This window comes from Martes martes, assembly GCF_963455335.1.
Source record: "Martes martes genome assembly, chromosome: 7".
NCBI lineage: Eukaryota > Metazoa > Chordata > Mammalia > Carnivora > Mustelidae > Martes > Martes martes.
In genome coordinates, this window is record NC_137894.1 from 142,772,094 (window position 1) to 142,788,450 (window position 16,357).

General features: G+C 66.6%; 1 protein-coding gene across 1 annotated transcript; it reads left to right on the forward strand.

Moving 5' to 3' along the window:
• Nucleotides 1–2,136: 2,136 nt before the first annotated feature.
• TRMT61A (tRNA methyltransferase 61A) lies at nucleotides 2,137–9,094 on the forward strand. The gene is made up of 4 exons (XM_080808717.1): nucleotides 2,137–2,215; nucleotides 2,738–3,097; nucleotides 5,474–5,740; nucleotides 7,864–9,094. The coding sequence occupies exons 2-4, from the start codon at nucleotides 2,767–2,769 to the stop codon at nucleotides 8,121–8,123; spliced, it is 858 nt and encodes a 285-aa protein (XP_080664843.1). The 5' UTR covers nucleotides 2,137–2,215; nucleotides 2,738–2,766; the 3' UTR covers nucleotides 8,124–9,094.
• Nucleotides 9,095–16,357: the final 7,263 nt, after the last annotated feature.

Below are 16,357 nucleotides of genomic sequence, written 5' to 3' on the forward strand. Positions count from 1 at the left end.
TAAAATAAAATCTTTTTTAAAAAAGAAGGCAGTCAGGGTGAGCATTTTTTCCTCTTTGTGCCCTGTCACTAGTTCTAAAGAACCAAAGGGGAAGTTGGTTGGGGTCAGGAGAGGAGTGGGAGCTGCTTTGGCGTCAAGCACTATGAGGCAGGAGGCAAGGCTAGTCAGAGAGGGGAGGAGCTTGGGTCACCTGATCCCTGCCAGGTGCAGCCTCCCCCAGTGAGCATCTTCAGCTTCTCCCTTTCCCCCAGAGTGACTCTGACCCTTTTCTCCGGGATATTTTTCCTGCCTGCTCTCACCTTTATTCAGATCTACCATTGGTTCTCTGAAGTCAGATTTACTGGCTTTAAATTCCAGTCCAACTGTGGACCCATTGCCTATATGACCTTAGGCAACTACCTAGCCTCTCTTGAGTCTGTGTTTTCCCATCTGTAAAGTGATCCCCACCCCCCGCGTGCGGCCCCCTGCTCCATAGGATTGTGGAGAGAATTTAATATGATGAGACTTAGCTGGGCTTATATAGAATCAGTTCTTGTTAGTGGAGCCCCAATATATAAACTCTGCCTAAGGCAAGGTGCCCACCTGACCTGGGTCATCAGCTGGAGCTTGGGGGAAGCTGGTGCTCTGAGGACGCAGACTGAGGGCTGGGGCAGGCGTGGATGGGACAGATGGGCAATTCTGGGTAGGCTGCCTGGAGGAAGGGCCCTAGAGGAGCTGGGCCAGCCAGTTACAGACAGAGGCAAGGGGGAAGTTGGGACCACAGGAAACCACGGCCAAGTCACCAAGTCCTAATTTAGACTCAGCAGGCGCCCAGCCCCAGCTCCATACTGCAGCTGAGAGGCTGGGGAAGAGGAACCCCCAGAAGTGGACCGTTGACATCTCCCAGGGGAGCAATTAGGTGGTGACTCAGGCAGGCGCATCACCAAAGGAGCGAAGCAGGTCACCTGGAACAGAGGCTGGGCAGCCACAGACGGGGCTGGCTTGTCTCAGTGTTGGGAGCAAGAGGCAGGGAGGCCGTGATGAGCCACATAGGCACCTGGTGGCCAGAGTGCTGGTCCCAGAGGAACATGAACCCATGGGGAATGGGAGGCCACCTAAGTCCCCTTAACTTTTTACCCCCCCCCCGGGGGAGGTTCCCAGACCCAGGTCCAGCCAGGGCAGAGGCACGGTGGGGGCAGGGTGGGGGTGGTGGACCTGAGGCTAGGCAGGGGTTTCCACCATGGATTCTGTGGGACCCATGGCAAGGGCCACAGACACTCTGGCAGGCCTGGCCACTCCCATTTTGCCAGGCAGGAGCTATGTGGGCCCGGGGTGTGGCCCAGGGTCATTGCTAGCTGGCCCTGGTTTAGGCCCTGACTCAGCCTCTGGGTAGCAGGGATCGACGGGAGAGTCTCTGTCCCTTTCAGGTCCCCAGGGCCGACAGGACAAGGCCTGGTTGCTGGAAGCTGGGCGGTGGAGAAAGGCGTCCACATCCCTGTCGTCCTTCCCTCCCCCCACACTGTCCACAGAGGAGCTGGCTCTGAGTCAGCCGGGCTGAGACAGAACAGGGCTGCCGCTTCCCTTTCCTGGCCCTTGCCTTCCCGCTGCCCAGCCCCCAGCCCCCTGCTCAGGCCGCTCACCTGGGCCTCCCGGACCCAGCGTGAAGCCAGCTCCCGCGTCTGGGCACCACCGACCTCCCCCTGCCCCACGGCTTCCCTGCAGTGGAGGACGTGCCCGCAGGGGGGCCCGGGCCTGGCCTCAGGCCGTCCGGACAGCCTTCCCGGACAGCCTTCCCGGACAACCCGCCGATCTGCAGCTTCCCCTTCTGGAGTCCACCCCGGGGCCCGGCCTGAGGGGCTCCCAGAGCGGTGCCGCGGCCACCACGGCCAAGGCAAAGCGCCTCGAGGCGCCTGGGCAGCTAGCGAGGGCCGGCCTTGCCGGGAAGCCCAGCCCCGGCCCCCGCCCACAGCAGCCCGGCCGCGGGGACGCTGCAGCCCCCCGAGTGTGCTCCGCACGAGCTTGTGTAAACAGGGAAGCCGCAGCGGGCCGAGAGGCGCCCGGGAGGCGCGCTCGGCGGCCGGGCGGGGCTGCCCGCGGGTCCCGGCATCCCGCGCGGGGGGCGGGGCGGGGCGCCGTGACGCCATCGGCAGGCGCCGGGCCGGAGCCGGAAGTGTGGAGCCGCCGTCGCGGCGCCACGTGCGGAGCGTCCGGGAGCGGCCCCCGCCGCGCGAGGCGGGTGAGACTGCGCGCGGATCCCCCCCCCCGCCCGGTGCCGGCGCGGCCTGGCGCACCCCGACCCCTTCGGGGGGGCCTTACCGCTCCTGCATCCCCCTGGCCGCCCGTCCTCCTGGAAGCCCGTTGGGGGGACACTAGGGAGGGGGGCTCCGCGGAATGGAGCCCGGCATGGAGGTGATAGCGCAGACCAGCGGCCGCTGCCCCGCTGGTGGCCGGGCCCTCATCGCGCCCCTGGACCATAGGAGCCAGTCGGCTGGGCTCCGGTCCTTGCTTGGTGGGAAATCTTGGGCCCGTCCTCCGCCGTGGCCCCGCTTCCGTTTTTCCCTCTGTGGGTTGAGCCGGTGACTTGTGTCTCATGACCCAGACCGAGGAGGGTTTAACCTGTCCAGCCAGGGTGCAGCCAGGGACCGAGGCAGCCGCCCCACTCGCACCGCGGGGCTCTGGGCCTCACAGCCCTCCGCCCAGATTCCAGGTGCACCCTCCAGGCACCTTTCCGCACTCATGTCAACACACTTCCTCCCAGGTCCCAGGCACCTGCCCCATAGCAGCACCATGAGCTTCGTGGCCTATGAGGAGCTGATCAAAGAGGGTGATACGGCCATCCTGTCGCTGGGCCATGGCGCAATGGTAGCAGTGCGTGTGCAGCGTGGGGCACAGACGCAGACCCGGCATGGTGTCCTGCGGCACTCGGTAGACCTCATCGGCCGCCCCTTCGGCTCCAAGGTGACCTGTGGCCGAGGTGGCTGGGTGTATGTGCTGCACCCCACGCCTGAGCTCTGGACCCTGAACCTGCCGCACCGCACCCAGATCCTCTACTCCACCGACATTGCCCTGCTCACCATGATGCTGGAGCTCCGGCCTGGCTCTGTGGTCTGTGAATCCGGTGAGTTCTTTGGGCTACCTCCGTTCTATTTCTGGAAAAGTGACGTGAAGATGGAGATCCGACCCAGCATCGAGACAGCCTCCAGCCTGCCCTTCCCGAGGACGGGCATGGGTGCTCAGCCTCTCTCTTGCAGGAGGTCTCTGGGGGGCTGACTGCAGGGAGAGAGACGCGGTGGAACTGGTTAGGAGGCTGGTGCGGTGACCTGAATGAGAAGTTGATGGTGCGGGACCAGCGCTTTCCCCGGCCAGGAGCTGGTGTTCAGTGAGGGTCCTGCCTGCCTTGGTGGCGCAGGGCCAGAGTGCCGCTGGGCTCTGGCCTGGCTGCTGACTGCCGTTCCCTACCTCTATGCTGACAGAAGGGCAGAGAGCGCCTGGCCTAGCAGTCCCTGACCACCCCTTCCCGGAGGGAGGCCAGAGCTGCTCTGAGGTGCTCATTGTGGGTAGGGAGACTGCCTCAAGCTCATCCGCGGCCAGCAGCACTGTACCGAGTCCAGGGCCTGAGGTCCGTCCTGGCTCTTACACGCACAACATACACATGGGCAATGGGGCCAGCTAGGACGGAGATTGAAGCGTACACCCCAGCCAAGAACGGCCCAGGCACGCGTGCGCCTAGATTTCCAGCGTGTTCCTCACGGGCTGCACAGCTGGGCTCCAAGGTCACGAAGTTTCCAGCAACTTTCCAACTTTCTGGGGACTTGAGGCCATCTCGCTCTTCTGCCTGTGGACAGTTGGATGGCTCCTGCTGCCCAGCCAAACACTTTGAAATGGGAAGGGTCAGGTACAGACCTGGGCTGTGGGTCGGAGGGTGGGCAGGGGCTGGGCAGAGGCCAGCCGCTCATCTGCAGAGGACCTGGGGTGGCGGTGGCGGCAGGACTGCAAGACGGCGCCACCCCCTGCTACCATGTGTGCGCTGGGCATGCTTCTGGGCTCTGCTGTGCTGGCTCCTGGTCTAGGAACTGTGGGTCCAGCCCTGAGTAGCACAGGCCGGGTTTCTGCTTCCCCGAGCAGGGAGTCAGCCCAGTGTCACCATTTCCGTGCTGAGTTGATTGCTGTTTAAGGCTGCACGTTTGAGGGCGACTCTCAGGGGTCCCTCCAGCTGGGTTGGTCTGAACATCTGACAAGATGTTCAGCTGGGAATGATGAGAAGGAGGCACTGCCAAGAGCCGAGGGAGAGCGTCTCCCCAAGGGCGAGCCATGCAAAGTGCGGGCCCAGCAAGGAGGCCCGAGTGGCCAGAGCAGGCAGTGAGGTCAGGAGGAAACAGGCACAGCTCAGAGGGCCATTAGGGGTCCGACTCTGCTTGGTATGGGGTGGGGAAGGCAGGTGTGACTGAGGTGAAGAGACCCTCTGCTGTGTTTGAGGCAGGATAGAAGGTGGCCGGGCTGGCTGGTGGTGGTCACAAAGCCAGGAGGGAGGCCCCAGGCGGCAGGGTGGCAGGGTGGGAGTGGGTAACACGAGTGAGTAACACGAGGTACTAGTGGGTTGAATGCAGGGTGGAGAGGGGCATCGAGGGCGCTTCTGGGGTGTCTGGCTGAGCTCTGGGTGCCTTTGACTGGGCTGGGGAAGGCTTGGCGGGGGGGGGGGGTAGTTGGGATTGGAGCGGGCCCAGCCTTGCTCTTGTTCCTGCTGAGTGCGGGTCAGCTGTTTGGGGCCAGGGTGGGGGATGCGTGTGCACTGGACACTAGGTAGGAGTCTGGAGTGCAGGGACATGGCCTTGTGGCGTGTTCATCAAGGCTGGCACCTGAAGCCACGGGGGAGGGGTGGTCATGGTGGGGGCGGGGCCATGGCCCCGCTGGGGGCTGCCAGGTAGGAAGTCAAGGTGGCTGAAGGCAGCTAAGGAGTGGCCAGAACAGGGGGAAGAGAACCAGGGGACGATGACGAGGAAGACGAGCCCTGTGGCCAGGTGGTTACCATGTCCCAGCTCATTGCCGTGAGGCCGTGGGGAGGAGGACAGGGCTGCCCCTGTGTGGTGGAGGCGGGTGAGGGGCAGCCTGAGCGGGCCAGGAGCTGGGGGGAAGGGGCTCGGGACCAGCCACCGGGTGGAGGGTAGGGGTCAGGCCCGCGCTGCCCTGTCCACTCTGTCCAGACCCTGCGGGGCCTCTGGCGTGGGATTGGGCAGGGCTGCCACTCTCCCCCGCCCCCAGGCCCAAGGCAGACTCAGGAAATTAACCCCAGCTCCTGTCCCCACCCAGCCCGGCTGCAGCCCCAGCTAACCAGACCCCAGGCGGCCGGGACCTGACGGGCAGCTCTGGGAGCGATGCCCCCGAGTAACTGGGATCGTCTGTCCCCGTGGGGCCTGTGTGGGTCTTTCCAGGGTGAGGGTGGAATTCTTTCGAGTGTCCCCAGCAGGCCCGCCTGACACGCGTCCCGTCCCATCAGGCACTGGCAGCGGCTCCGTGTCCCACGCCATCATCCGCACCATCGCGCCCACGGGCCACCTGCACACGGTGGAGTTCCACCAGCAGCGGGCAGAGAAGGCCCGGGAGGAGTTCCAGGAGCATCGGGTGGGCCGCTGGGTGACGGTGCGCAACCACGACGTGTGCCACAGCGGCTTCGGCGTGAGCCACGTGGCAGATGCGGTTTTCCTGGACATCCCATCTCCTTGGGAGGCTGTGGGCCATGCCTGGGACGCCCTCAAGGTGGAAGGTACAGTGAGGGTTCTTTTTTTTTTTTTTTCTTTTTTAAAGATTCTATTCACTTATTTGACAGAGACCACAAGTAGGCAGAGAGGCAGGCAGAGAGAGAGAGGAAGGGAAGCAGGCTCCCCGCTGAGCAGAGAGCCCGATGCGGGGCTCGATCCCAGGACCCCGGGATCATGACCCGAGCCGAAGGCAGAGGCTTTAACCCATTGAGCCACCCAGGCGCCCCGGTACAGTGAGGGTTCTGGTGCGGCCCTGGGGCTGAGCTCCTGGGCTGGGCCTTGGGTCACCTGAAGCCCAGAGCAGTCAGAAACCACCAGGCCACGCAGCCTGGCCAGGCCAGGGCCCCTTTTGGCCCGAAATAGGGGTGGGTCAGGCTGGCTGAGGACTCAACAGGGAGGTCACCCCATGAGAGGGGGAGGTTGGGAGGAGTAGGGTCCAGGGAGGAGGCAGCCCCAGCTGACCCCCTGTTCCTTGGCCTTGTCCCTTTCTCACCCGGACGTGGGTGCTGTCTGGGTTCGCTGGGGAATGTGGCAGCTCCACCTCGGGGAGACGTGGGGCCCGTGCCAGGGTACATTGCAGGGGTTGGAGGTCAGCCCCTGACCCCAGCCCTTGCCAGCGGAGTCTCCCTTCCCCCCAGCCACAAGCCGGCTGACGGCCCCTTTTAGGGAAGATGCTGGATGTGGAGGCGGGAAGGAGGTGGGAAGGAGGCGGGAAAGTTGGCTCTTTGCCAGGGAGGAGCTGGTGAGGCCCTGGGTTTTTCCCTTTTCTGGAGAAGGAACCAGCCCAGGCGGGGCCCCTTCCCTCCTCCCTGCTGAGTAGTGCAGCCAGGAGAGCCGGGAGGGAGTCCAGGGCGCCCCCAGGGCAGGGCCGCCCCTCCCAAAGAGATGCCAAGGCGCGGCTTCACGAGTGAGGGGCTCCAGGCAACGGCTCCCAGGGGGTCCCCTGTTGTTCCCCTGGGTTTTGCCAAGGTGGGCCACACCTCCACGCCTTCCGGCTTTGCCCCCAGGCACCGCAGGCCTGGGTCCCAGTCCCACGGAGGCTGGAGCCAGCCGCCCAGCCTGGGCCGAGCCCAGGGGGTCACACTCCTGGGCCTTCTTCCTGTCGCGAAGCTTCCTTCCTGGTGGCTGGCCATGCCATCTATCGTCCCCATCCCCCATGCTCCTCTAAGCCCACTCCTTTGGGTTCTTGCTGTGTCTGATCTTTTTGGTCCCAGAGGCTCCCAACTTACTTGTGGGCCTTGCATTTCCCAGTGGCTCCCCTGCCTGCTCTGTGCAGACCCGCACGAAGGGCCGTCCCCAGGCTCTGTGGAATTTGGGCTGGCCGGCAGGCTTGGGCCCTCGCCTGGTGGGGCCTGTTTTCCTGGCGGTACGCATCGGGGTTGGGTCCCTTCTTGGGGATGACCCTGCGCCCTCCCTGGGTTGGCTTCAGACTGCTCGTCCCTCCTCCAGGCCCACACCTTCTTGAAGACCTGTCTGGAGGGGGTCTCTGTCCCCAGGTATGGCTGAGGTGACCAGGCCTCAGGGCCATTTGAGGACTCGCCCAGCCACGTCCCTGTCCCCGCCGCAGCTTCCCATACCCTCCCTGCTAGGACAGGGACGTGGGCTGGCCCCGGGCCAGGCTGAGGGACACTGCGGGTGGGCCCTGGTGGGAGGTGGCAGGAAGGGGCTGTCAGCTCCCGCCTGCACCCTGTCATCCTCGGCCGTCAGGCTCTGCTCGGAGTAGGCGCCTCCTGTTCCCCCGAGCAGGTGACAGCCTCTAATTTCCTGTGACAGCAGCAGCTCCCACCGCCTGTGAACCCCTTCCCCCGCCGCTGTCGCCCTGCGTGGCTGGAGCTGTTCTGGGTGGGGTGATCTGGCGGCTGCCAGGCTGAGGTTCCGCCCTGACCCCTGAGGGGTGGTTCGTCCCGGCCCCAGGCCCCGGCTTCCTTGTGGAAGTGGAGGGTAGCGGTGCCCAAGTCCAGGTGGAGTCAGGATCGTGGGCTCCGTCTACGTGGTCCCTTCCTCACAGCTCCAGGGGAGCTCTGGCCCCACGCCTGCCCCCCCACCCCCGCTGCCCCGGGGACAGTGGGAGGCCCGGCCTCCGCGCTGCCACCCCCAGGCCTCCAACCCCGAGCCCGGCTCCCCACAGGTGGGCGCTTCTGCTCCTTCTCGCCGTGCATCGAGCAAGTGCAGCGGACCTGCCAGGCGCTGGCCGCCCGCGGCTTCTCGGAGCTCAGCACGCTGGAGGTCCTGCCGCAGGTGTTCAACGTGCGCACGGTCAGCCTGCCCGCGCCTGACCTGGGGGCCTGCCCGCACCCCGACGTGCACCCCTTCCGCAGCGGGACGCCCATGAAGGAGGCCGTGGGCCACACCGGCTACCTGACCTTCGCCACCAAGACCCCGGGCTAGTGGGCCTCCCGCCGGGAGCTGCGGGGAGCCGGCCACAGGCCGCCTTATATGGTCAGGGAGCCTGCTGGGCCTGCGTTTAGCCGGACCGGACCGCGGGGCCTGCGGCGGGCGGGGCGGGGCCTCCCACAGCCTGGTCCCCTCCTGGCAGCCTCTCCGGAGAGGAGAGCCTCCTGCCCATCGCCCTGCCGCACCCCCCGCGCCCCGCTGCTGCTCTCTCTCGCTACGGAGTCTCCATTGTCACCTGCTCTTCTGGCTGTTGAGGCCAAGGGGTGTAGGTGGCGGGGTCTGGGTCTGACTGCTTCCCAGGTAGCCCCAAACTGGCAGGGAGTGGGGCCGGAGCCAGGACGAGGAGGAGGACCGCTGGGGCTGGGAGCTGGGGACCCCCAGAGCTGATGATGGCGCCGGGCTGAGGGCGGGAGAGGTGGGCTTTCTAGGTGGCCTCAGGCCTGAGCACACCCCAGCCCTGTCCCCATGAGGTGCCCTGCAGGCCAAGCGGGAGTGCCCTGTACCCCCTCCCATGGAAGGGAGGGACCCTGGGCAGCCGTGCCTGTCTGCCGCGCTTCTCTCGCTGCTGGAAGTGCCTTCCGCGGCCCCAGTCCAGCCAGAGCCAGACCAGAGCACCCACACGGCCAGGACCCTGAGGGGGGCGGTGAAGTGCCGCAGGTCACCCGCCCGGCCCTCTCACAGCTGTTGGAACCCCGGCTGTCCAGCCCCGGGGCTGCTTGGGTGCCTCTGCCCCTCACAGGAGTGCCGGGGGCACGGGGGGCGCAGCCAGGACGGAGGGCAGCCGGCCCTGGCCGCCAGCTCTGGGCCGAGCGGCTGGCATCCCCACCTGCCTCGGTTGCGTGAAGGGCCTGAGCGTCTGCCCTTGGCCTCCCCCGTCCGCCAGAGTTTCGTTTCCCCCGTTAGGACAAGAGCGCCCGGGAACATGCTGGCAGGGGGCTGGAAATAAACACTGTTGCCTCGGCCGTGCTCACTGGTCTCTTCGGTGACCCTCACGCCAGACCCTTGTTCCCCAGTGCCAGTGTCCAGGCTGGACCTCCCCACACACAGCCCTGGCCCCCGCCGCTTCCTCTCCCTGTCAGACAGCAGCCTGGGACATGATGGACAAAGGGGCAAGTGTGTGGCCACCCCCACTCAGCTGCAGAAAGGGCCCCTTGTCCTAGTGGGGGGGAGGGGGCGTCTGCCTCTGTGTGTGTGTGTCTGTGTGTCTGTCTGTGTGTGCGCACGCGCGCGCGTCCATCTGTGTGTCCCAGAGCACTGGACCCTCCCTTCACAGCCCGGCCTGGCGTGGCATTTACAGCATGGACCACCTCTTGTGCTTCTGGAAGGGCCTAGAACTCAAGAAGGACCCCCACCCCCACCCCCTCCAAAAACAGGCCTGCCTTTCCAGCCCCAGGCCACACCCAGGCCTGTGCCAGGTGAGGGGGGCCTGCTGGAGGACTGGGCTCCTGGGGCAGCATTATAGGCCTGGGGGGGGCCTCCCCTCTCCTGCCCAGGCTCCTGACAGGCCCGGAGTCCCATCAGAGTTCCTCTGGGGACCACCAGCCCAGTGTTCTTACTATCCTCTCAGGACTCGTCCTGACCTCTGAGCAAATGCCTAGCTTGGGGGACAGGAGGAGGGACCTGTGCCTTGCGCTGGCCCTGAAGAAAGCTGGGTGAGACCCCTGCCCCGGGTCATAGCCCTCCATGCTCTGCAGAGCGCACGGACCTGCCCGAGCGCCGTCCTCCTTCCACGCGGGGCTGAGGATGGCGGCCTAGACTACAGCCCTGGGCATCCCTGGGCCTGTGGGAGCTAGAGGATTGGGGTCAGGAGACCCTCACACCTGGCTCAGGGCAGCTCCGAAGTCCGGGAGCCCTCTGGCCCCTCAGCTGTGCTGCCAGGCCCCACACAAGCCCCTGGGCATCGAGCCTCGCCCCAGGTAACCATCCAGGCCCCATTCAGCTTCAGCCTGGAGCTCCATGTGGCCCTGAGCCCCCGCCCCAGGAAGGCCTGTGCACCCTTTGAGACCGACTCCGGTGTCTCGGTGCCTCCCACCACCAGCCTCAGGCTGCCCCACCGTTCTCCCGCATCTCCCAGCCCGCGATCCCCGGTGAGTGTGCCTCGGTTCTGCAGAAGGGGGTCCTGGGTCCAGAGGCACCACCAGCGCCCGCGGCGAGTGAGTCTGCAGGTGTGTGTCATCACCTCTGCGAGTCAGCGGCATGGGGCTGGTCACAGGGTGAGGATTCACCCAGATGCTCCCTGTGACACTCTGTTTTTCCTGGAAATTCCTGTACTTGCCCTGTGACACATCCTGCTGCCTCTACTGCTGCCCCCGCGCCGAAGGCCTAGAGCCCCTGGCTCACCCTGGGCCCCAGCCCAGGATCCTGCCCTATGGACAGGAGTAGAGTCAGCTTCGGCCTCCATGGAGGCTGGCTCCTGGGGGGAAGGCCCCCTGCCTTGCCCTCGTCAGCCCTGGTGTGTGCTGCCCAAGCCCTTGCCGTGCTTTGCCTTCCCTACCTGTGAGGGGCTCACCTTCCCCAGCCGGAGCCCCTGGGGCAGCGAGGGTCCTGGGACCGAGCCTGAATTTCCGACAGGCACTGGGTGGATGCAGGCCCCTGGGGGCCACACCCTGTCTAGCAGTGTGACGAGGAAGGGTTGTTTGTTCCATGAAGACAGGACAGCGGGTGGACTTCCCCACGCCTGCCCCCCACCCCTACTCTAGATCTGTGGCCCACCAACCTTCCCCCCACCCAGCCCCTAACCCTGTCTTCCAAGGAACGCGGGCCCCCTGCCTCGGACATGTGGAAGCGAGGGCAGGCAGGCTCCGTGGGACCCCAGGCCCAGGGAGGTGATGCTGTTCCTGCCCCACCCTAGCTCACTGCACGTGCGGAGAAACAGGCCCGGAGGAAATGAGACTCGTTGGGATGCAGACCTCCAGCTTCTGCCTGCCCACCAGGGACTCCCAGACCCTCGCCCACCCTGTGTGGTCCCCTAGGTTGTGACCACAGAGGCCAAAGGGGAGAGAATTCTCCGCTGTAATCCTGGAAGACTCCTCAGAAGAGGTGACAGCCATGCAGGGGCTGGAAGGGTGGGTGGAAATTGGAGGAGGCAGAGCAGGAGGCTTTGCCAGGTGGGAGTGGGCAGGCCTGGGGGCAGGAGACCAGCAGGCAGGCCGGCCGAGTAAGATGGGAAGTGCTGGTGGGGAGTTTCACTAGGTGTCCGGGACACCTCCTCTGGGCTGGGAGCTGCCTGCCCTGTTTGCAAGGCTGCTCCAGGCACAGGCCAGCCGCCCAGACACAGTGCCCCACTCTGCCGAGAGGCTTTTGGGCTCACGTGGCAGCCTGGGGAGGGCCCTGCCTCCTGGCGGGGCCTCAGGCGAAAGGGTACCCGGGTCAGCCTTGCTGGAGGTCTTGGCTCTTGATGCCCCCAGGAGGGAGTGTGCAGGTGGGGGCTGATTGTGCCCGATTCTCAGAACCCTGCCCTCCTTGCCAGCCTCTCGGGGGGTGCTCCCACCCAGCAAGTGCGGACCACACCCCTCCTGGCGCTGAGGACCCCGACATTCGGGGCAGCCCAGCCTGCCCTTGGGGCTGGGAACCAGGCACGGACTGTGCAGGTGAGAAGTGCACGATGGGAGCAAACAAAGCAGGGGAAGGGGGTTAAACTCGGGGGTGGGGGGCGTGGGGGCGGGTGAGGTTGGGGGGTGGGACAGTCAGGAAGGCCTTGCCAGCAGGTTAGGGACCAGGGATCCGGACTTGAACTGGAGTGAGGCCGGCCAGACTTCGCTCTGCCCTCCTCTGCGGGGGGAGGCAAGCTCTGATGGGCGCAGGCTCCGAGCCTGCCTGCTTCCCGTCCTCCCTCTGGCGCCATGGTGACAAGTCACCTCCCTCCTCCTGGCAGAGGAGGACGACACAGTGCCTGCCTTGGGGTGGGGGTGGGGAGGAGCTGCCACGAGAGGAAGTATCATGTCATCATTTGCTCCGCCGGTCCTCACAGAACATTTCTCTTCGATTTTTTTAAGTTAAAATTTATTTTTAAAAATAATGTCTGCACCCATTGTGGGGCTCAAACGCATGGCCCCGAGATCAGGAGTCGCGCGCTGGAGCCCTCGTCCGCCGGAGCTGCCCGGTGCCCTAGAACGTCTGATTGTTCTCCCTGCCGCCTCCAGGAAGCCCCCAGGCCCTGCGGCAGAGTCCGAGGCGGCCACAATTCGGCCGCTGCTTCTGGGTCCATCTGAGCATGTCCTTTGCGACCTGAGGCAGGCCTTGAACGGCGGTTGGCCCCAGGGGCGCTTGAGGACGACGAGCGAGACGTCCCCGCCCTCGTGCCCCCTGCGCTCCGAGGCAAGCGCGAAGTCAGGCACCGCGAGCACCTCGGGGACCCCCCAGACGCCGACCCCCACCCAACGCGCCTCGCGGGCTCCCGGCCTCTCCCGCCCTCCCAGGTCCGCCGTGACCTTGGCGCGGCGCCCCCCGCCCCGGCCGCGCGCTCCTCCCTTCTCGGGGGCGCCCTGCTCGGCGGCGGCCGCGGGCTCGGCGCAGGGGGGCGAGCGGGGCGGGCGGGGCGACCGGGCCCTCTCCGAGCCGCGGCCCCGGTCACGCGGCCCGCCCGCCGGCGCGGTGGGGAGGGAGACCCCGCGGGCTGGGTGCGGCGGGGCGGGCGGGGCGGGCGGAGGGACCCGGGCCCCGCGGAGCGAGGAGGGCGTTTCAAAGTCAGGCCGCCCCCGGAGCCGCGGCGTCGGCGGGAGGGAATAGCTCGGCTCCCACCAGGCCGAGAATAGCTCGGAATTGGGTCACCCTCACCCGGAGCTCCGGTCACAGCCTGCAGCCTCCGACAGTAATCAGCTTTCTCCCTGACATCTGTCCCTGCAGAGGGGGACGGGCTGGCGCACGCCCATTTTTAGAAGAAGCAGAGGGGCCGGGGCGGGGAGAAGGGTCGGCGAACGGGTCGGCCCCGCACCCCCTCCCCGCCCGGCGGGCCACCCCCATCCCCCCTGGCCACCTGCCGCCCCCCCCACCCGCGGCAGCCCCACCACCACCGCGCCGGCCCGCGGGCGGATCAGGGAGCTCCGCCCTGCCCCTGCTCGCTGGCCCACCTTGCCCTTTGCCTCCGGAGACCCCCGTGACCCCCCCAGGGCCCCCCTTCCTTCCCGGTGGAGGAAGGCCGTGTCCTCCGCAAGGCCGACTCCGAGCTCTGTGCGGGCCGGGCCCGCCTCGCAAACCCACTCCGCGGTTCTCCTGTCCCCCGTGGCACGGCCCGTCCCCACTCTGGCGGCTCGCGGGTCCAGGAACCCTCCGTGGGGCCGCGACCCTCCCGCTGCCGCCGGGGACCAGCACACCACCGCGGACCTACAGGACCTGGAACCCGGGGCGGGGGCGCGGGGACCTCCGCCAGGGGAACTGGCGTCTCCCACCGCAAACCCGGCACATCCAGAGCGCAAGCAGCCCAGCCGGCTCCAGGGAAGCTTCCAGACCATTGACCCCCCCCCCCCCAAGGCCATGCTGTTGTCAGTCCGGGCTTCGTTTTGCCTCAGCCTGGCTGGAATGTTTGTGTCAAGTCCCCAAATCCGTCCCCTGAGACGACTGTGTCTCCGGCTCATTTCACAAAATGAGACATTTGGGAAAGGGGACGCCTGCGTGGCTAGTCCGTGGGTTGAAGGAACCAGCGCTCTCTGGGTGCGATAACGAGTCCGTGCACCGGAGCGTGGCCGGGCACGGGGCAGGGGAGGTCGAGCCGGGAGAGCGCAAGGCCAGGCCCTCCTTGGACCTGGAAGGCTGAGCATTTCCTCGGCGTTTGCATGTCCCTGCCATTTTCCACGACACCTTCTTTTAAAGAGAAAATGCCCAGGGCTGCTTCAGCCAGTTGGTCGCCCTGGGTTCTGGGGCAGCAGCCCTGGCCCTGTGGGGGCTCAGACTCCTGCTCGCAGCCTCCCCTCCTGGGGTCAGGGCCCTGGCGCTTCTCTAGGGCTTCCCAGCCTGGGCAAGGGTGGGGGGTGGCGGCCAGCGGGTCACGCGCTGTAGGGCAGGCAGGAGGCAGTGAGCTGGTCCTTGGCAGGGCGACGCGGAGCCGTCGGTTCTCTGCTCCCCGCCGCGGCACGGATCCAGCGGCCGCAGACCCAGACGTGGGTTTGGGGCTGGCAGAGGGGCCCCAGTGCGGAGCGTGGGAGAGGGGAAGGAGGTGGGGGCAGCGGGGCCCCTTGCTTCCCGCCCCAGAGAAGGCCCCACACCCCGGAGGCAGCGTCCGTCCTGGCTTCTCAGCTCCCGGTGCACCCTGTCTCCTCCTCCCAGACCCTCCCCTCAGCCCTGGACCCCCGCCCCTGCTCCACTGCTGCCAGCAGGTCTGAACTGTCCCCCAGAAAATGGCTCAGAAATCCATTGCATCGCAGTGTAATGGGCAGGCAGTGGGTGGCACCCAGGCAATTCTCCTGACTCGGGAGTCCCCTGGAACCCATGCCCCTTTCCCGTCCCTACCCCCCCACCCCTGCCCTCCCCAGCAGCCGCTTGTGGCTCTCCCTACAGTCACCACATTCGCGAGAAGGTGGACCTAAGTGGGGCTGAAGCGCGAAGGAAGCGAGCTGGGAACCTGGGGCTGTGGCCTCAGAGGCAGGGGCGGAGCCGGGAGGCAGCACGTGGCAGGGAGCAGCGCGCCCCTCCCCCCCCCCCCCCCCCGCCTGTGCCCGTGGCCGCCGGCTCCCAGGTGCTGGGCGCGGAGGCGGGGAGGGCTCCGGGCTGCTGGATACACGGGAGGCCTGCGGAGACTCGGGGCGCAGGAATGCGGGCCGCGGGCTGTGGGGCGGGGGCGGCAGGGGTGACCGAGGCGTGTTGCTAAGCTACCCGCACAATGGACATTCCGGGCACTAGGCAACGGGGCAGGAGCTCTTTCCCGGGGAGGGGTAGGAACCAGAGGCCCCGGCCTCCCCTATCCACCAGCTCTGAGGCCCCCCAACCTGAAGGTGCACCGGGTTCCTGGCCCCTCAGGGGAGAGTGCAGCCTCTTCCCAGTGCCTGACCCCCTGCGGCCTCGTCCTCCCTGACCCAGGCCCACTAGCTGGGCTCCTGCAACATGGGGTGACCCAGCCCTCCCTGCCTGCCCCCAGCCTCTTTCTCCTCTGCTTATGCTTCCTGGCTGGTCCCCCCACCCCGGAGTCCGGATGCAGGGACTTCAGGGGGCCCTGGGCAGATCTTTGGGGTTTTGGTGGGAGACCAGTCCTCTGCCATCTGCTTTTTGTCCCTGGCTCTTGGGCTTGGCACCCCCACCTCGAGTCTGGCCAGGGCGGGCTCTGCTCGCAACCACGTCTGGCAGGGCCTCGTGGGCCCCCAGCGGCTGTCCCCAGTGTCCAGCCTGGCCTCTGTTTGTCTGGGACAAGCCAAGGGCTTTTGTTTTGCTCCCTTCGGGCTCCACTTCCTCCCTCCGCGGAGAGACTGCTAAGGAGCTCTGGGCCCAAGTGCCACCAGCTGGCGGGGGGGGGGGGGGGGAACGACTCAGCAGGCTAGGGAGGGAGGTCCACGTGTCCACGCGGCTGGCTTCCCACCCCACATCCCTTACTGAACCCCTAGGTCAGGCCACCAGACCTTTGCCCACGCGTCTCCCCCACCCAGCGCCTTCTCCCCCTTGGGGCCCTGCACCAGGTCTCCCCCGGCTCCTCTCACAGCCTGGAGAGACCAACGGGGGCCGCCAGCCCCTCTCACCCCACTACACTCCCAGGCACGTGCGCGCATGTGCACACGCGAGCACACACACACACACACACACACACATACACGCACAGGCCAGGCATCACGGGATCCCGGGAGGAGCCGGTTTTGGTGGCAGAGTGCAAGGAGCTCTGCCTCGAGCCTCCCCCCACGAGCAAGCCCCGCCCCAGGCCAGTGGCATAGCTGCCTGCGCCTCCCTCAGGACGGCCTCCTAACACCCCGGCTCTCTCCCCTTCCTGCGGCCCCCACCCCTGAAGCCTGGCGGCCTGCCTAACCCCGGGAACACCCAGATACAGACACCCCCCAACAAAGCTGAGGCCCCTACAGCTGCCCCAGGCCCAGCATAGCGTTTGGGGTGGGGTCTGCACCCCAGCCGGTGCTGTCACTCCTCGGGAGCCAAGCCCAGGGACGGGCGGCTCCCGCCCCTCCCCCATGCCATTCACTTTCCTAGGAGGAAGGCTGGGCCTGGCCTAGGCTGAGTTGGGGCCCCTTGGGGTCTCTTTTAGGCTGAGAGCTGGGGACAAAGAAGCAGCTGCCAGCGGGGGGGGGGGGGGCACGGCG

Bases quoted from the DNA above. Each gene is read 5' to 3' on its own strand.
- TRMT61A (XM_080808717.1), top strand. From the start codon at position 2,767: ATGAGCTTCGTGGCCTATGAGGAGCTGATCAAAGAGGGTGATACGGCC. The intron at 3,098-5,473 runs GTGAGTTCTTTG...CCGTCCCATCAG, and splicing joins CTCTGTGGTCTGTGAATCCG to GCACTGGCAGCGGCTCCGTG. The intron at 5,741-7,863 runs GTACAGTGAGGG...GGCTCCCCACAG, and splicing joins GGACGCCCTCAAGGTGGAAG to GTGGGCGCTTCTGCTCCTTC.